The following is a 21,409-nucleotide window of genomic DNA, read 5'->3' on the forward strand; positions in this document are numbered from 1 at the left end:
AGTCATGGCACCCATAAGTAACTCTAGGAATAATTAATGGAGCAATTTGAAGACATTCAAAATTTTATGATTTTCTTTGAGACACAAATGCACTTGATAATCTATGTGTTTTAAATATATTTTGGTCTGTGTCAGAGTTGAATAAGAACGAAACAGAAGAAGTTGAGACTCCAAATTTGACAGCCAAACAGGACCTCAAGAGAATTGTGAATCTGGTAGTAGAAGCTAGGTTACAGTGTCAGGAGACACTGAGAATCAGAACCAAGAATATACAATGCTGGCCTTAAGAAAAAGGCTGCAAATTAAGAGCAGAGAAGATGCACATCAATGTAAAACACTGAAAAGTAAAACTAGAAGAACCATTAGGGAAAAGGACACTGTCATATTCATGGGGCAAGAGTTGATAAACTAGATGGGAAAGACGTACTTTAAAAACTGCAGCACCATTACATATCTGTAAAATATTTAAATTATGAACATAAGGGAAAATAAATTTCTATGTCATAATGGTATGAATTCGTTGGCTTCTCCTTTGCCTTCTAGACCAGAAAAATACGTTTAGGAGTTTTGATTCTTTATTTTAAGGGAGGAATTTACTATCCACTGATGTTCTTCATAGAATAAATGATGTTATTTTTTCACCACTTTTTAAACACATGCACTAAAAAAACTTTGTAGAATTTGATTATGTATGAGAAAGCAATTGGAAAAAAACCTTAAAGTATGCTAGTTAACATTTTTTCAGTCAGGCAATTTTAGCATAAGAACAATAAAGCTTTGAAGATCACAGTTCTGCTGAACCAGGTGGTGAGATTTCCCTTCATCTTCTAAGTAATTTGTTTAAAAGAAGAAAAGTTGAATGTTTACTGTGCAGGGATGATACAGGTATTTCTTTAGACTTTTGTTGTTGTTGCAGAGTGGCCAGGAAGGAGAGCCATAGTAGATGCAAATGTGGAAGCTTTATGCACATTGCTTCTACTTGTTAGATATTTATGCTTGACAGAACTTCGTCCTGAAAAAATTGTTTATCCTCACTCAGATAGATGTTGAGTCTGCAGATAAGAGATGCTCCTTCCATATAAGATTTATTTTAATTTAACTTTGCCAGAGAAGAACCTGGGGACTTGGGGACAGTTTAATAAATAATTCACGATTAACATCAAGTATTTTGTTACCAAATATGAAACAGCAGAGTAAAGACAAACTCACAGTGCAAGTAGGAACTAAGACATACTGAGTTAATGTTTCAGCTTGATGGAGCAACTTTGACATACCCCCTTCTTTTTTTTAAAGAAATTAAAGGATTAAAGTAACGTGAATTTTGCTTTTGTTTTCATGAAAGCTTTGACTGTTCCAGTACTTAGGTCTTTACTCAGAGACATGGGATTTTTTAATTAAATTGAAGATATTGTCTTTGAAGTCTTATAACTCTGAAGGGATAAATGAGATATATTACATCACCAAGAAAATGGTAAAAGTTTTTCTAGAGCACTGTCTCAAAAGGCTGTAAGGTATTAGAAGTCCTAAAAGCTTTCCTTTTGGTTGAGACTGGCAGCATCTTCAGGTTTTATATATGTGTTATCCAGGTGCTTAGTGCTTTTATAAAAGAGATTCCCTGCCCCATTCAGAAGAGGCTTCTTAGTTTTGGGGAGGGTGGGCTTGCATTTTAACTGGGGAAAATAAGCTGTCCTTCTTGAAAGATTTTAGTAGTCTTTTGATTAAAGGTAATGTTCATTTGCACAGTAACCTCATGATCCTTTTACAATAAATTGAAAAGTCATTATAGATGAGGAATTCATATATTCAGCAGGCTAGATGTAGCCTGGCATGTCTCCAGTATTTTCTTTTTTATTTTTGATACATTTTATGGCATTTTTTTACAGTGGCAACTTCCCTGCAAGGAGAGTTTAATATGTCTGGTAGTTGTCAGTGTTGAGAGGAATGCTTGGTAAAATTCTTCCACTAGATTTTTTTTTCTAGAGCACTTATTTGAATAAAAAAGTGGTTACCCTCTATATAAGGAGAAACTATAATGGACAATTTAGCTGAAGCAGTAGCATTTTCCCAGAATTCAAAATTGCAGTAAAGCTCTTGGGGTACAACTATAAACTTCAGTGAAAAAACAATGGACAGTGCTCTCCATTGTCATCTTCTTTCTGCTTATTTTTACTCTTTGAAATAACTAAAATAAAAAAATTCTTTGGGGATATGGGATGATGAGTTCCATACAATTTTGGATAAAAGAGAAGGATGATATATTGTATTTATAATTAGTGGCCAATGTAGAGTAGCTATAGCAGTAGCTGCTGTAGCTATAACGCTATCATGCACAGAGCTCTCTGCATGGTAGTTGTCTTTACATTTTACAAAGGTAAATACTCAGTTACATAAATGAGGTGAAATCTGGGGGGCAGGGGGTAGGGGGAGAGAAGTAGCAAAAGACGCTAAAGAGAATTTATGCACCACAATTTTTGTTTTAAAGAAAATTCATTGAAAGTAAAAATGAAAGCTGGCAGCTGCAGGGTGAGCCCTGGAAATTCAGGTCCATGTCATAGCTTGAAATTAATAACTCTCCTTAAGCACTTGAAGCAAAGAATCACCTTTGTCATTTCCTGAAGGCTTAAATTTAAAATGCTATGTATAATCTACTGTAGTTTTCCCTAATTCTTAAGGAAAAAAGAGCCTGAGTTCATCATTGCCATAATCCACACAGTAGATACATTAGAGACTCAAGTGTTCCGAAGGCTGCAAATAATTACAAAAAAAAGCCTTTAATTTATTAAAAGAACTAACATAAACTCTGCTTCCACTTGGACATGAGCAAAAGCACTCAGGCAAAATGATCTTACCAATGGGAAAGTATTTCAGGAAAAGTGAGGCTGCAGTGTTTCATTCAGCCAAGCCACAACTGAGATATACTGAGATATACAAAGAAAAAATATTTTTGCAAGAAAAGTTAACTAAAAGGCTTATGGAAAATAATGTCAACTTCCCAGTAGTCTTTGCTGAGTAAATCTCTAAGCATTCAAGACAGTTGAATATGTTCACACTCCTGAGGGTTCATGTGGTCGTGTTCTTCACAGAACAATAAATTTGTAATTCATGATCTTGGAATGTATTAATATAATATTACTGGCAAACATCTAAATAGTTGGCCAAAAAAATGATTCTTGTGTACTGTATGGGCTTTAAAGTATGTTTAATGTTTTTCCATGAATTTGTGAATACCAGTATATGCCATTGCTTAGAAGGTAAAAGCAAAATGTCTAGAACACATGATGTTAATCCTAAAAATTGATTGGCTACTTAATTTCTACATTATTAAATCTTTTTTGGTATTCATGCTCATTTGCTTGAGGGAGTACTTCTGTTGATAGTTTTGGCAAGCATGAATCAATTTTGTATTGAATGTCTTAAGGATTTCCACACCTGGTCATATATAAGCGAACAGAAGATAAGTAAGTGAAAACATGAAGGTGTTGGCTGTATATTTAAAGAACTGGCTTTTGTTTCTTTTCTACTATTGCTTAACTTAACTGTTAATTTTTTGTTGAAACTTACTATTTGTCTAAATATTTTTCCTCATTGCCCTGTATTTGAGAAGGCTGGAAGAACTACTAAATAGAAAAGTTTGTCTGGAAAGTTATTTTGCACTCTAGCTTTCAGTCAGATTTATTAGCTGTGGAATGGCCCTTTCTTAGCCTTTTAATCTGTAAAAACCACTTCTTTTTTTTCTCGTGCGTCAAATCAGTAGGTGTATAATGAATATTTTGCATGATAGTATGAGGGAAAAAGAAAAGATATGGGGGTTATATATTTGTCTTACCTTTTTATTGTCCATTAAGACTACTGTTGCAAATAGATTCCCTGACATATCTTTTTTTAAGTGTCAAAACTACGGGATTTTGTTTATAGGCACCACAGTTTCCTTGCCTTAAAAAAACAGAGAACATTGAGTGCAAGTGCATGCCCCTTTCCTGATTTTGAAATCTGAGAATGAATTTAATCTTGTGAATCTACTTATCTGTCTTTATTTTCTTCATTTGTTGTACACAGTAGTTTCCAGGGTTGTCCTTGCAGAACTTTTCTTCTTTCATCTCTTGTAATCTCTTTCTATCCTGTATGTTCATCTCTTTCATATATACACTTTCTCCTGAACTGCTTATGTGTAAACATGCATTCAACTGCTATTCCTATGATGATGTTGCAAAAATCTGTTTCTTCTTCTACCATTTTAAGTGATGTGTATTGTGATATTCCTACAACTTTATTATTAAATCATCATACTGTTTGTAAGATAGAGCTCTTTTCCAATGATCTATGCCTCCTGTAACTTGCAGAACTTGCATCTTGGTTCTGCATGATGCAACAGGCAATCTGGTAATTTTGGCAAGGCAGAAGATAGGCTAGTTTGGGAACCCCTGTGTTGTGGAGATACCACTTGGGTACCTGCTCAGCAGTAGTTTTCTGTGGTATTCCATGATATTATGCATCTTTAGCAGGATCAGGAACTATTGCCTCCCTAGGTTTAGATTTTCTGTGCAAGAATGCCACTTGGCTCATATCGAATTTGGAAGCCTAACTCACTTTTTTCTCAATGCCCACTTTGAGCGCTATTTCTGTCTACATGAAAAACACTGATAAATCTCTTTGATATCACTTTATGAATGCATTGCTGTCACTTGAAATTCAATAGGTATCTTAGTCTTTCCTTTCTTCTTTCCCACTCTCCAAATACTTTGGTACCTTCAACACCAACCAAGTTGCTTGTTACTCTGGACTGTATCATGGGATTTTTTTCAGATCTGATTGTAAATATAATTGTTTACATGTTGCTGGCCATTTAGGCATCATATCTGTAAGACATGATATATCATATCTAACAGCATAGGTACAGTCTTCATCCAAGCTCCCACTTTTCCTGTATTAATGCATCTTTTTTTCCTGTCCTAACAATTATAGTTTGTCCTTTCAGAATGCTGCCATAATAACCACTTTCCAGCCCTTTGGCTTTCCATCACTCTCTTTGTTAAATAGACTGTAAACTGCTTTTTGTCTCTGCTTCAGTTTGCTTTTGTGTCTCTCTCATCATTATTGACTCTATTTATAGTATTCATTACTAGGAGATCAACTTTTACCTATATAACATATGTGATATTGGCATTGCTTTCCCTTATTTTATGATGCCTTTGTACTTGGCAGGATTTCCATGTGACATATATTAATTTAATTTCCTTAAATACATCCTCAAAACTGTTCTTATCTATGATGTACAGAGTACTGAGTGCATTGTGAGTGAAGAAAATACAAAATAGTATCAGTTTATCAGTCCTTCTTTGTCCATTTGTTATTTGTTTCATCTTATACATAGGTTACGGAATCCTATGGGGCAGGTAGAGTTTGACATACTCCATTTATTCTGTGTTTCTGAAGTACCCAGCAAAATGGCATATTTGGTATTGCAATTCCATGAATAACTTTGTTAGACTTTGTAGGATTTTGATTGGGTGGAAGAGTGTTAAACTTGGGAAGAAAAAAAGATTTTTTTCAGCAACAGTACTGGACTATCATAACATTGCTGTTCATGTTCAATATCTTGTGGTTCATACAAGAAGTCATTGGTTTTTTTCTCACTATAGTGATTCCTACCCAAATAGACTACTGATAATATAGTATCACGTAATGTGCTGGAGAAGAACTTGCTCTTCAGAGGACCTCTTCTCCAATTTCTATTGCCTTTACTATATTGTTCAACTTTCAGTGGGAGTGTTTGCTTACATTTCTCTCAAGAGGATATCCAACCATTGTGTTCCATTTTCACTTTCTTCTTGTTTTTCCACCTTCTTGCAGAAACATTAGTGTGTCCAGTATTTACAGAGACCACGGCGATTCCATAAGGACACAGAAAAACATTTTTTATTAAAAGAAAATGTTGTGTAATCTTGAGTGTGTGAGGAAGCACACAACTTAGTAGCACTGAGTGGAAAGAGATCCCTGCCATTAGATCAGTTTAGTTTTTAATATGCTTGCAAAGTCTGGAAAAGGAGTAGTCCACTGCATGCAGACTTTAACCATGTCTGACTTCAGAAGTAGTTTATAGTAGTTTATAACCACAGACATTATAATTTGAGGGTTACTATTTTCTGAAAAACCACTAACATTGCAGTCTGTGGTTGCATTTCCTAGATAAAACTTAGTACTGCCACCTGATCCTTGTGTGGAAACAAAAGAATTTTCCTATAAAATTGCAAACCATCATATGGTTGGGTTTTTTTGTTTTGTTTTGGTTTGGGGTTTTTTTTGTTTTTTGTTTTTTTTTTTCTGGTATATACAGTACACTGCTTTTTCTTTCTGTCTTCCTGCAGATATATATTTTGTGATTATGAGGTTTTGATTGCTAATACATGGTTGAATATGATTTGTCAGTTGAGTACTTGAATAACTTTATTTTTTATTAGGTATTCTAATCTTTTAAGTGGTGTCAAGCACATGTATATAAAGTCGTGTAAAGAAGCTAACTTCATGCCTATAATGTAGTACTCCAGCCTCTGATCAGATATTTAAAAAAAAAAAAAAAAGAAGGCAGGGCGGGGGAGAGTTGCAACTCAAGTGCAATTTGTGGAGTGCTCTTCCTCAGCTTCTTATGGGAAACTGGGCTTTCAAATAATGCTCTACCCTTTTTAGCTGAAGGTGAAATAAGGGCCAACTTTTACCTTTGCAACCAAAATCTAAATTAGGATAAAATCTAAAGGTAGATATAGCATGACAGGAAAGAGCAAAGAAAGAGATGAACGAGAAGTAAGCACATATGCTGACAGGATGTACATGCAGCTAAGACTTTGTTAAACAGCAATAATAGGTAATATCAGAATTTAGATAATCTGCATATCAGTTGGTAATTTACTGTAATGACTGACAGAAGTAGGGCAAAGACAGACAGTGACTTTGAGAACTTAGAGGAGAGCACTTCGAGAAGGGTCATACAGAAGGAGGGAAGATTCTTTTCACAGAAGGAAAAACTGATGTCACTAATTAATTGGAAGGACAGGGCAAAAATACATGACTGAGTTGGCTAGGGGACTGGGTGTTGCATGATGTGTTTTCTTTGATGCCTTCTGAAAACCGGATAGAAAGGATAAAAGAGTTTCCTTCCCAGTTCATTGATACCACAGCAAAGCTGTCTTTTGCTAGTCTTTAGCAGTCTGCCATTGTTACACAGAGGTCTACATTTGCCCATTGTGAGCTGCAAGTAAGGGGTAGTGCAAACTAAATCAGCCAGTTCAGTGTTGTTAGTGGTTGTAGTGTCCCTTCTTAAGACATAAGCCTGGGAAGAAAGCTGTGCATTTTCTTGTACTATTTCATTTCTCCTGAATTAGTGAGCAGGATAATGTTTAAAATCAGTTGAGAAACAGACAATCAAATCACAGAGTAATAGAACCATATGATTCATCCTAGAGCACGGTTGGTGAAGTTTAATCGCCGAAAAATAAAAGTGTTCTGGAGTATTACCAGGAGTCTAGTAAATGGGATGAAGCCCACTAAGTACGAGTCTTTGTCTGCAGCCGTATGAGATTGTGCAGTCTGATGGCCACATGATCTGTCTGTTGAATTACCATTGTCATGGCAGACTGTGACTCTTGAGATGATTTTCAGATTACTAGTATAGTTAATATGTATCTGAAATAGTGAGATTTCAGTTCTGGTTTCATTATGCACATTATATTAATTTTGTATTATGAAGTAATAAATGTTTATATATTCAGAAGATATATCAGTACTTTTGGTTAACTAGAATGTGGTAGATGAAGCATAGAATATCTTAGGTTGGAAAAGACCCTTTAAAAGATCATACAGGCCAACCGTTAACCTAGCACTACCAAGTCCACCACTAAACCATGTCCCTAAGCACCACATCTACACGGCTTTTAAATACCACTTCCTTGGGCAGCCTCTTCCAGTACTTGCCAACTCTTTTGGTAAAGAAATTTTTCCTAATATCCAATCTAAACCTCCCCTGGCGCAACTGGAGGCCATTTCCTCTTGTCCTATCACTTGTTACATGGGAAAAGAGGCTGACCCCCACCTCACTACAACCTCCTTTCAGGTAGTTGTAGGGAGCGATAAGGTCTCCATCCCCTCAGCCTCCTTTTCTCCAGACAAAACCTCCCCAGTTCCCTCAGCCGCTTCTCATAAGACTTGTGCTCTAGAGCCTTCACCAGCTTCGTTGCCCTTCTCTGGACACGCTCCAGCACCTCAAGGTCTTCCTGTAGTGAGGGGCCCAAAACTGAACACAGTACTCGAGGTGCGGCCTCACCAGTGCTGAGTACAGGGGGACAACCTCCTCCCTGCTCCTGCTGGCCACAACATTTCTGATAGAGGCCAGGATGCCGTTGGCCTTCTTGACCACCTGGGCACACTGCTGGCTCATATTCAACTGGCTGCCGACCAGCACCCCCAGGTCCTTTTCCACCAGGCAGCTTTCCAGCCACTCTTCCCCAGGCCCAAGCAATGCTACAGGCTCCTTGTGACCCAAGTGCAGGACCTGGCACTTGGCCTTGTTGAACCTCATACGCTTGGCCTTGGCCAATCGACCCAGCCTGTCCAGATCCCTCTGTAGAGCCTGCCTACCCTCAAGCAGATCAACCCTCCTGCCCAGCTTGGTGTCATCTGCAAACTTACTGATGAGGCACTCGATCCCCTTGTCCAGATCGTTGATAAAGATATTAAACAGAACTGGCCCCAGTCCTGAGCCCTGGGGAACACCACTAGGGACCGGCTGCCAACTGGATTTAACTCCGTTCACCACAACTCTTTGGGCCCGGCCATCCAGCCAGCTTTTTACCCAGCAAAGCGTACTCCCGTCCAAGCCATGAGCAGCCAGTTTCTCCAGGAGAATGCTGTGGGAAACGGCGTCAAAGGCTTTACTGAAGTAAAGCTCTGTTTACTATGTTCACTTAAAAATAAACTTAGTATGTGGTATGGCAATTGTTCTCATTCAAATTTTGAGTCATCCACTGTGTAATTAGAAAATCTATATAAGACAAAAGAAAGCACAGGGATTCAAGAAATGGGAATAGCTGTTCAACATACTAGCTATTCCTGGTACGTTTTGGAATAGGTATTTGCTTTTTGAAATATTGGGATTTTGGAATATCCACTGATTCAGGGTTATTCAAATTTTTCTGAACTGCTGGATGCTGGGAATATATAGGAAAACTAACATTTGTGCTGTAGAGTGAGGCATTGAAAAACAGTAAGGGACTCAGCTGGATTCTTAAATCTTCCATTTTTTGGAATTTCTAGGGAAGCTAAGAGGACCCCTGGATCTCATTATAAAACTCTTACTTTGTAAGTAAGTATTGTGAATGTGACAAAGGGGGAAAAAAAACCCCAAGTAAGTAAAAAGTTAAGGCAACTTCTTTATTTAATAGTATAGGAGTAATCAGTAATGTTTTGTTCCTTGTGGTAAAAAAATAAGGGTATACAATGTTAGAAAATATTTTTTTAGCACCTTGTTGCTCTTGAAATAAGTATTGGTAACAAAAAGTAAAAACTAGCATAGTTATGGTATGCTTTGCATATTGCCTAAACAGGCTGTTATACAACTTTGCTTTCACTGTTATCCGTAACAATATATTCTTCAGAGAATTAATACTGGTTTTAATTTTGGGAACTTGCCGTTGTAAATGGAAAAGAAGTCTTTCCAATTTTATTTTTTCTGTTTTAATCCTGGTGTAATAAAATAGTTTTCCATAAAAGTATTGCTGGTGGTTTCTATTTTCTTGCGGTTTATTTTAATAGACTTGTAGAATTTAATTGTATTGTTATTTGGACTTTTGCTCATACAGTGTTTCAAGTAGCATGATACCAAGGAAAGTTAACATACTTTAATTGATTGTAAGTATTTTATTGATGTAAAATTTTCTACATACTAAGATATATAGCACCTTATCAGTTCTGTTGTTTGCTTTTAAGAGTTTAATGGGGTAAATGATGGGATTTTTTTCCATTCTAATACAAGACATTATTTTGGGACCTTTGGACAAATTAAGCTGGCATGAGAATATAGTTATAAGAACAGCATATTTCTACAATATGTAACTTTCTGCTACTTTTTCTGTTAGCCTTGCCAGAGTTCTGTAGTGAAAGAGACCTTTGTCTCAGGATTTTTCTTCAGTAAACTGAATTAAAGTACAAAAAATGATAATCACTTTTCACAACCATGGTTTTTCATATTTGCTGTATTCCAGGACAGTGGGGACTACATTGTTGAGCATTTCAAATTTGGGATTTTAGACTTTTTCTGTTATAAATATAGCAGAAGCATAGTTTTGCAGAAACTGTTCAGTTTTGGCTGAAAAGGAGTAAATAGCGAAACGTAAGACAATAACATTTCCTTTTTTCAGTTGAAACACTTTCACTGAAGAGTCTTTAAAAAAATGGGGTTTGGTCCAATTCAGTGGTGGTATTCTTCATTTTGTACACTAATAGCATATGGTTAAATGCCACTCTTACATGTACAGATGAATTTTGTAACTTCATAAATGTCTTCTACTTCCAAAACCTTAGAATTGCACCTGTTCTCCAGAGTGAATCCATTCAGTACCGTTGAGTTCCTGCAAAAATACTTTCTGCAAAGATGACAGAATAGTAAAGCACCAAGAATCCATAAGTTAGCATTCTGAGATTCTGTATTTAAAGCAGGTGTCGCTTTAGGTTGACAAATGTTTCTTAAACCAGTAAAGACAGCAATAAAATGGTTGTCATTCTATCTCACAAATGTTTGTAAAGTTATGTATTTCTCCTTATGTCAGTCATTATTCCCATATAAATAAGCACGGCGCTTTAACTGAATACTTTCAATACTTTAAGTACTGCAGCAAAGTAATTGATGTCTTCTAAACTCGACAGTGTATGTACAAGGTAGACTCAGTCATTTTGGCAAGAGCCTGAAAGCCTGTGAATAATTAAATCCAAAAAAATAAATTAAGCTATCCTTGATTTTTATCTTTTTTCTTACTGAAGTGGTGAAAAATGTTTTTTAGTTTTACTGTCTGTGTAGAAACTGTGTTGCTTAGTAGGCATTATTCTGATTTAATATTTAGTTAATAATGGATGATGGATCACATCTGATAGTGTAGCATATAGGAAAAGAAAGAGTTTGAACTTTGTTTAGACCTTTGGTCCTTGACCAGTAGAGATCGGGGGGGGAGGAAGGGGAAGGAAAAACCATAGACCAACCTTCCCCTCTCCCACAAATCCTAGTTGTAAATATGTATCATAAAATGTCTGTATTACTCTGCAGTCAAGCAAACCTATAGACAAACCTTTTCAGCACCTGCTAGTAATGCAGTGTTATGTCTAATCGGTGAACAGTAATAAGGAGGATGGTCAATGTATATTTACTTCTCATTTTCAAAAAGTTTTGATTAAAAAAAAAAAATCATATATGTGAGTAAATACACTAGAAGTCTTGGCGTGTTCCTTTTTGAACCATAGTTTTTTCTATTATTTCAATTTTTTTAAATTTCCATTTTTCCACAGCTGCATTGCTTTGAGTTTTGTAAAAGTCTGCACTTATAGGGAAATTGAGATTCGTCTTTTCCATGTGCTGCCCTCCAAACCCTCCCTCAGAGCAGCTGCAACATGGCCTGTCTGTTTCGCTTACCCACTCATTTTGTTATGCACTGGATCCTGAGTTCAGCTCTCTCTGTGGTGCATGGCTGTGGTGCAGTAACAGGGGAGGTGAATTTTGGCCCATAATAAAAAAATAACATAGCAACATTATTTACAATTGCTATGAGTATTGCAACAGTTACCAGGGTTTTTTCGCCAGTTTTTATGCATGTATTTTTGAAGGACTGTGGAGCTTCTTGCCAAAAAAACCCAAACCAAAACACCACCCCTCCCCCCAAAAAAAACCAAACCCAAACCTTTTTTTTCTGACGTAATATATCTGAATAGCTATTAGGAATACAAATATGGCATATTTGTATTCTTTAAAAAGAAAAGCAAGTTTCATCCTATGAAATTCTGATTATATCTTACTGTTTATGCTAAATGTGAACGCACTAAGTAAGCTTGGTGATCCTGTTAATAGAAGCACATGTCACAAATCCCTGCTTCGTTCTACAGGTGCACTAGTATTTCTGATTTCTAAGACACTCCGTCTCCCCCTCGGTCTCCCCTCCAAATCATTTAACATTGTGTGATTATTTTTACTGGATGTTTTGTAGCTTTCTGAAAATGTTACATTTTGGTATGGTTCATTTTCAGGAATCTTGTGTTTGTCACTTTATTTTCCTGAATTTCAGAAGCAAAACACTTGGCTAAACAATGTTATCACTTATTGCATGAGTGGCTTTGGGATGCTGGGACTTAAGTTTTAGGACAGTGGCTTTGGTCCGGGAAGTTGTTTCCTGAGCTGGTAACTTACACAGAGAAGCTCTACTGGAGGTGATAGAAGTGTTTTCAGAAGTGGTTCCTGGCTTTCTCTACTGTGATGCATTTCTAGTACTGAATCAGATTTGGTGTAAGGTAATGCTAATTTGGAGTGGGGGTGGAGGGGTGGTATCCGTTGTTGCTTTTTACTGCTGTGTACAGAGTGTCCCTGACAATTCCCAAGGTTTGGAAACAAATTTATTGTCATTAGGACTCTGCTTACTGCGATGTTAGAACAGCCCTTATGTAAGTTCTGAACAGCCGTGCAGTATGGAGAAAAGGAGGCTGAGGGGCGACCTCGTGGCTCCCTACAGCTTCCTGAGGAGGGGATCTGGAGAGGGAGGTGCTGAGCTCTTCTCCCTGGGATCCAGTGAGAGGACGCGTTGGGAATGGTTCAGAGCTGCGCCAGGGGAGGTTTAGATGGGACATCAGGAAGCATTTCTTTACCAAGAGGGTGGTCAGACACTGGAACAGGCTTCCTGGAGAGGTGGTCGATGCCCCAAGCCTGTCGGTGTTTAAGAGGCATTTGGACAATGCCCTTAACAACGTGCTTTAACTTTGGGTCAGCCCTGAAGCAATCAGGCAGTTGGACCAGATGATTGTTGTAGGTCCCTTCCAACTGAAATAGTCTATTCTGTTCTGTTCTATTAATAGCAACTAGTACATCCCTGCTTCAGTTGGAATGTAATACCTGTATTGCTTCCTTTTCTTCTGCTCTCAAGGAACATTATGTACCTATTAACACGGCTTTAAAGTGATTATTTCGCTCTTCTCTAGGCCCTTTAGTGATTAAAGTACTGAATTTATAAATTTTTGTGAAGAGATTGCAGACATTTAGGATAACTGTCACTAAGAAAGGAGTGTGGTCATGATAAAAATTTAGTAGGCATGAAAGGGTTGACCTGTATTACATTTGTGAAATACTTGTGATATTTACACTCTCATGTTTTCCTTTTAAAAAGGAAATTGTCAAGGAAGCATTAATGGAGGAGCAAAAACGAAGTGAAAAGGCAATTGAAGAAGCCGTGAAAAGGACAAGAGAGGAACTGATGGAATATATTAAAGAGCAGAAAAGGGTGAGTTACCAGTGGCTAATGGGTTTCACTTCATGCGGTGAGAAATTGGAGAAGTTTATTAATCCTGTCTTAAAATGCACAAGGGCACAGAATCAGGAGTTACATCTTCAGATTCGTCACTCCTTTTTTCAAACAATTTGTTACTATGATATATTTCTTCATATATATTTATAGAATTGTCAGTTCATCACAAGCCGAAAAGCAGAAATGAATACGTGGGTTGAAATGTACAGTATTTCTTATTACACTAACTTAAAGCTGGGGCATAAATGCAGTCTGTCAAATTCAAATTGTGATCTGAGTTCTGTTCGTTGAAAGTATTTCAATATCAATAACACATGCTATTTTATGTTCTCAACCCATATTATATGGCAGCCTGAAAATGTATTGGTGTTCTATTGAGCATGATTTATAGTCAGTGCGCTGTTCTTGTTATGAAATGTTGTAATGTTCTGAAACTTGGGTTCAGTTATTCTGTTAATGTCATATACTTGCAGTTTAATGCTTATATATACTCATTTGTATAAACAGTAAAATGAAACTTAAAAGACAGTTCGATTCATTTTCAGTAGGAGGAGAAAAAATAACACACTTCTCCCCTTTGAGGTTCTTTAGAAAAATAAAACCAAAAAAAAATTTAAAAAACCTCTTTCATATGGCAGTAGCAGTGCAAGATCAAATTCAGTGATTTCAGTATTCTCAATAAATAAAATCACTAAGCTTGAATCTAATTGGTAATCTTGTCCTGAGAAGGAAGTAGAAATAATGTGTTTGGCCTCTTCTTTTCCCTGCTTTTATGAGCTGAATATTAGTATGGGAAATAAGATTTAACTTCAGAAGTTTCACTCTAGTACTAGTTAAGATTAATGTTGGGTGAGCTCTCTTCCATTATGCTGTGCGTGGAGAAATTTCCATTTAGCAGTATGAGGTTTACTGGCAAAGGCATTTAAACAGATGTCCAGGGCAAAACACGATCCATAAGGGTGTTTGAGCTTATTGATATCTGAAGTTGGTCATTTACAAAGGATAAGCTGTGGGGAAAGTGAAAATGGGTCTACTATTAAAATAGCTTGTATCATAAGTAAATTGGTTAATAGGACCACTAATGCAGATCATCTAGTGCATCTAATGCAGACTCATCACTGTTGACAGCTAGATCACACCATTTTGAATTGACAGGTAGTTTCCTGCAGGCACATCAAGAGCAACTTACCTGTCCTTAATCTCTTAGGTTTCCATTTTTGTCAGGAATGGAGATTTTCTTCCACTTTATTTCCACCTACACACACAGTTGGAGCTCATTGCCATTATCCATTGTCTGACCACTGTTAATGTCTCTTCTTGTTGTGAAGTTTTCATAAATCAGTGAAACAATGAAAATACCATCTTCAAAGAAACAAAATCCTCTTTGGCTTTTCTAGTAGGAGCATCATTTCCATTCATTTCATCGAGTTCTTGAATATCAAAGTATTTCAGTCAACTTTTTTCCCTTATTGATAAAAAAAAAAAACAAAACCCAAACATATGTATGGACAGCTAGCTTTTTCTGGCATAAGATTTATGAAGTCTATCTGTATTTAAGTTGAGAGTGGAAGATGGTTTTAACTCCAAATCATTTGGCATAGTGGCTTCTATATGATTACATAAGAGGCAGAGTAAATGGACCTTGGTCAAAGCCCATGCACCTGTCAGAGTAATAAATATACTTTATGGGCTATACTAAAAAGTAACAGCTTGTGGAAGGAATTCCTGGAAGGAACTCGGGGAAAATGGCTCGCTTTCCTGGCTGAGATTCAGTGATGGGTTTTTTTCTTGAGTGATGCAGGGAGTCCCACTTACACCCTTGCAAAGGTAGTGTACACCATATATGTTTCATCATCACTGTTTTGAAAATAAGTTTGTATTGTCCTTCAAACCATGGGACATGGGCACAACAGTATTTGTACTTGGTTAGCAGTGGTTAAGTGCTTCAGGAAAAGACTCATAAACAGATTCTTATCCAGCTTATTTTGTAATAGTACAAAGTACATTTCATCCCTCATGGTAAACTTACTATATACAAGGTTTCAAAGTAGCTTGTAACTTGCTTAGTCATTTATTCCATTAAAACTTTCTTTTAGCAAAAGTATAATAGCTGTGAAATCAGTTTAAATCAGTTTAAGAAAATTAGTTGCACGTTGGGCCAGTTATATATTTGCTACAAATATTTTAAAATATTAATGAGCATTTACAGATGTATCTGTGCTTGGATTCTTAGAAGAATTTCTATAACAGTTTATAAAAGTTGGATCTGACAATCCCACAAGTTTTGCAGTACATTATAAATGTAGTCGAGCATTACACGGTACTATATATAATAGTAAATTTTTACTTTGAGTTAGAAAGAATTGATCGGGAATAAGTCTTTTTAAAAATAGATTGATTTGATAATTATTTGTAGAAGTCATTTGTGTCAACATAACATATACATTGAAAATAAACCATAGAAATCTCGTGTTGCAGCTCGAAAACTGACTTCAGTTATATTCTAGCTAACCATTTTTAAATTTTTTTTCTTTATTATACATTCCTGATGATCAGTAAACTTAAAATCTTGTAGGGGAGTGGAGGAACAGTAGGAAATATGAAGTTTGATTATTTTTTTATTATTTTTTTTTTAAGGTCAAGTTCAAACCATCTTTATTCTGACAGGTACTAAGTACATGTTCTGAAACAGTCTAACCTACTGCATCTCAGGATTCAAAAGAGAACTTAAAGTTTCTATCACAGTCTCTCATTAGTCTTTCGTCAGTAAGAACTGAAGCAAGAACTGAACCACAGAAATCGCCCCAGCAATTTAGTAATTATTGACCAAGATATGATACTTCACAAGTCCAGGGTTTGTTTAAAGAAACATGTAGTGATGGTTGTGGGGGTTTCTATTCATTCTGTGTCAGATTGTGTGATTTTGCACATTGGCTTCTGAAAGCACTTTATTTATAACTAGATTTTCTGGAATAGGATGGTTATAAGACTGGAATGGACTTTTGGGGTTATCAAACCAGTCTTCTGCTGTTATAGGTAATTCTTTTCCCAAGTGGTCATAGAAGCGTCATTTTGAAGCACTTAGAGTAATCCTTTTCCAATTTATGGCATGAGCTGTATTAGGAATCAGTCAGTTCATGAATTTGCCGTTCAGGTGGAGATACTGTAGGGACCAGGATGATCCTTGGCAGTGTGGGCCTTTTTTTCCTCCTAACAAATTTGCTAGCTTAGTTCTCTGGTCACAAGGTCAACCACTTCTCACTTCTGCTCCTCTACTGCTTTCTTCAGCAGAGGGTCATTGAGTCCTAGCAGTGCAGTTATTACTCTCCCAATAGTTGGTGTTTCTGTCCATTGTATATATCTGTAAAAGTATTAGGAGACAAAATAATACTGTAGTAATAATTTTGCATTAGTTTGTTCTGCATCCATACAGAGGATTAAAACATGGTCACAAAGTTGAGAGATTTGTGCCCTTCTAAGTTTCATTCTCTTATGTAATGTGGCCTTAGTGTAAATATTTGTTATTTTTGTGTATGGAATTGTTTGGAAATTCTTTCTGTAATCACCAATGAAGAGTCTTATGAACCTTTTTGTGTAAGGAGCTTTATCCAGTATGCCTTTAAATAAACAGTAAAAGTCCCATTTGATTTTGGTGTGAATACAAGTGCCTCAAAAATGTCAGCTTTATGCCGGAATGTAGAACTTTAATTGAATTTTCCTAGTTATTTTACAGGAATTCTTACTCTTTCAGTTATCCATGTTGGGTTTTTTACTGTGGGGTCATTCGATATTTTAAATAATTTAATTACTTGCATTTTTTTTCTCTTTATGGTTACTTATTCATACTAGATTTTGTGCAAGACATTTATGCACTGTTTTCTCTTTGTGCTTAATTATTTTTTTCCATTCCTGTGGTTGACTTTTCAATGTCTACAGTACTGTGTGCACTATGTGTTTTAAAATAATTATTTCCAGTAGTGTCAAATAAAGAATTGAACTGGCTTCTGAAAGGATGACTTCACATTAATTTGGAATAGATTAGATCCAGTGTGAACTGAAATATCTTGGTGCAGAAATTTTTATTTCCTCTAGTTTTTCTTTATTGACATCTTTTCTACCAACTTTTCATGTATAAAGTGTATAAAACCTTTATTGTTTGTTTGTTTAAAATTAAGCCAAGAGGAGGAGATCCTAACTTATATTCTTCCTACTTTCCTGTTTCCAAAACACTGGAAAACTATTGAAATCCTGTATTTATCCTAGAAATTTTTGTGCCAATATCTAAAATTTTATAGGAAAAATAGCTTGAGAGAAATTTGACTAATTTGGATGGGCATATACATCTATTGGATCTGCTGTCTTAGAGACTAAAGGTTAAAATAAGTTGAAGAGCATGAAGATGTGTTGCACTGAGCATCTGTCAATCACATGCTTAGTGTCACCTCCGTTCAGTTGAGGTGAGAGCACATCTTGCTTGATTTCCCCCTCCACCACCTTTTTTTATACTGAAGGTAAATTTAAATATATTCTCCATGTGTCATCTGAAATGCCCTTCTGTTTTTGTATTTCTAGTTATAGATCATTATTCTGTTCTAATTCTTTTATGTTTAAAAAAGGTTCTTTTAGTAGGACCCACGTAGTTCTTTCTGTAGGTCACTTTGCTTCAGACCTTTATTTCTTTTAAAAGCTATGTTTTTTTAACCTTTGACTGAGATTTAGTTGTTTATGATTTAAAATGCAGATGATTAATCTTTAAAATACCAGTGTTTTGCCACAACCATATAGAGCTAGTTTTATAAACACTGAACCATGTACTAGGGCAACAATGTTAAATACTTAGTGTAACTGAAGCTCAAAAATAATAACAATGAATTTTAGTCCCCATCATTTAGTCCCTCAACAATTTTAGTTCCCAACTTAATGGATAAAGCTGCTTTTCAGAGAATGTTCAAGTAGAAAGTGCATTAAATTACATTTTAGCATGAAGTTAAGTGTGAATGATTTTTAATCTTTCCCTTGCCTTCAGCATACCAACCATATATTAAGGAACTTAGTATTATTTACAAATTTGCAACATATTTTTGGTTTGGATATTTTATTCTATTTCGTCTTTTTCTAGGTCACAAGAGGAACTTGATTTAGTTGTATTTAATAGTATGTTCAAATTCTCATTCACTTGAATCCACATGGCTGCTGCAGGGAAGAATAAATACAAACATGAGGAGTTCAGTACAAAAAAAAAAATCACTCAAACTAGAATATGATTTTATTTTTTTTTAAGACAGGTTGAAAATTAATTGCTACCGTTTCTGTTTCTTAAGGTATGGAAATACTAGGTATGTCTCAGTTTATAAAGTGTTAATAAAGCAATTATTGCTTGATATTGATTTTTATATTTAAAGATACGCTATCAAAATTACCATTGTTATATTGCTAACTCATAACTCTTGCACCATTTGTGGTACTCTCTGCACTTCTATAACTTTTTCTCATCTTAATTGAAAGACGTCATTTAAATACTTAAGAGGGGATTTCTCTGAAACAGATGTTTGGCACTTCCAAAGATGCAAGTTAATATTTTCCATTAATTTCAATTTTATTGGAATTTCTTGTTAAAAAAAATCGTCATATGGTTTTGGTTTCTGCATATGTCATGAAGAAGCAGTACACAAGAGCATGTCTTGGCTTTACCCCCTACTTTGTAGTTGACCTGATCTTTTGTGCAATTGAAATACTTGTTATACTTTTTTTTTTTACTTGTTTTGTGGACACAGTTGAATTTTCCTTCATCATGTTGATGGTTTTTGTTTAGATATCGTTGCTGTAAAAGTATTCTTTATAAAAAGAAAGGAAAAATACAAGCATTCAGAAGTGTTTGTCTCTTAAGATAGGTGCTGTATTGTGTCTGTTTCAAGAGGTTGCTGTGATCTTATTTTACTGGAAGCCTCAAAACTGCTATTTTCTAACTTGGTCAATACAAAAGAGTCTCTTCTGATGACAAAGTTCATTCTGTTTGCATGCAAACATGTTTGCATTTGAACACTGCGTCACTCTCTACATCAAACTCTGCAATCAGCAATACTTAAAATATGACATTAATGATTATAAAGTGGTCTAGTAAATACAGTTAGATGTCACCTGCAAAACAAGCAGGAAGATATACTTCTTCCCATAATATGGAACTCCTTGCCACCAGATGTTGTAGATGCTAAAAGCCTAAATGATTCTTTCTAAAAAGAAAAAAAAAAGACTAGATAAATGTATTGGAAGAAAATTCCATCAGGAGTGGTTAAATGCAAACGTATTCTGCTCTGGCTAAGGTAGCGACTGCATCAGTGCATGCTTGTTCTGTTATACTCATCTAGGTGCTTGCTTTTTGCCTCTGGTAAAGATAGATGCTGTGCTAGATGGCCCTTGGTCTGACACGTACTGACATGTTGTGTACAGCCTATTCTTATGTTCTTGCTATGAAAACAAAGTGAATAGAGAGTAAAAATAATTTACACAACTGTATCTTTTAAAAAAAAAAAATAAAAATGAAGGTGATGTCTGTAAGAAATGCCAAATCCACTGGCTGTGTGCTGTGTCATAGGGAAGTACAAAAGGAGGCACTTGGTTGTTTTCCATTTCCTCAAGGAGCCCAGTGTAGTAGCAGCAGCTGCCACACTTGTAGGACCTACCTGTGACTCATGTACAATTTGTTGCTTCAGTACTAAATATGGACATAATCTGATTTGAGTTCTTAGCTTGGCATATGTGCAATCAACTCTTCTGTGTCCACCAGAAAAGAAAAAAAAAAGAAGGGATTTGTGGAAAGTGGTAGGATGCTAAAAATTAAATTATGACTCAAAGTCTAATTTCAAATATTTCTGCTTTTAATTGTCTCAGGAAGCTTGAAGAACCACGCTCTAAATAAATCCATTATGCTTTCATGTCATGAAGTAATACATACATGGACTTCATTAAGACTTTTTCTAAATGAAATTATGAAACTAAGACCTGGTACTTAAAAGTAAAAACTACTTGTAATATGCATGCCTTCAGCACACCATCCAGGCCAGGAGAGTCAAATGTTAATTTAAAGCATTTCTGTAAATGTTTTTAGGAGTGAAGACAAATAACGACCTTAACAAAAGCTTATCAGTTTAACAGCCTGCTTTAGCTATTGTATTTTCCTGGAATACATTTTTTCATGAAGCATATGTCTTGCTAGGCAATGTAAATGAGATTTACTTTGAGAGTGGAGATAACATCTCTGACCAACTCTATGAATCTGCGTTCGGGAGGATTACCATAAGTGTTCCTATGAATTCAGCAATTTTACTCCCCGTATACTATATGTATTTTCAGTGGAAGATATAGAACCGCAGCAAGATTAGATGAATAAATGCATTTGCTATTATTCCAAGTTGTCAGCCTCACAGCTGTCATCTTCTTTTGGTCAGCAGCTGCAGCAGCATGTAGAGCTTGTTGTAGTTATCCCCGTTTGGTTCCTCGTTCATGCTACTCATGCTGTGGATCCCACAAGCTATGTAGCTATCATGGTTACACCATTTTTTTAGGTGGAAAATAATGAGGCTTTTTTTAGGGTAAAAAATACCTCCCAGGAGCCATTTTCAAAATTACTTTCATTGTAAGCTTAGTGCCACAACTGAAAAAATACAGTTCCTTACTGAGGTACGAAAGTTGCACAGAAGGCAGCCTTACTCAGAGGAAAATACACAGTGCTGCATTGAGCTTTCCTTAGAAAGAACAAGGAAAAAAAAAAACAGTAAAATTCTTTTATTATGACATCAGGAGATGGACTCAAGGAATATTTATGCTCCCAAAGGATATCTTCCGCCTGGAAAGCGGTCACTCAAAGAATC

The 21,409-nt window shown here is 35.9% G+C and overlaps 1 protein-coding gene across 7 annotated transcripts in view; it reads left to right on the forward strand.

Annotated features, from left to right (window-relative positions):
- CCDC91 (coiled-coil domain containing 91) overlaps window positions 1-21,409 on the forward strand; it is a 155,093-nt gene that overhangs the window by 109,264 nt on the left and 24,420 nt on the right. For 6 of the 7 annotated variants that reach the window (XM_049821940.1, XM_049821939.1, XM_049821945.1 and 3 more), the window contains one exon: window positions 13,404-13,517. In XM_049821940.1, the coding sequence (XP_049677897.1) occupies window positions 13,404-13,517 (114 nt within the window). Of the gene's footprint in view, window positions 1-13,403; window positions 13,518-16,178; window positions 16,388-21,409 lie in introns of those variants that run through there. The other variant, XM_049821944.1, reaches the window with a different exon arrangement.

Source organism: Accipiter gentilis, chromosome 18 (genome assembly GCF_929443795.1).
Source record: "Accipiter gentilis chromosome 18, bAccGen1.1, whole genome shotgun sequence".
Taxonomy (NCBI): Eukaryota; Metazoa; Chordata; class Aves; order Accipitriformes; family Accipitridae; genus Astur; species Astur gentilis.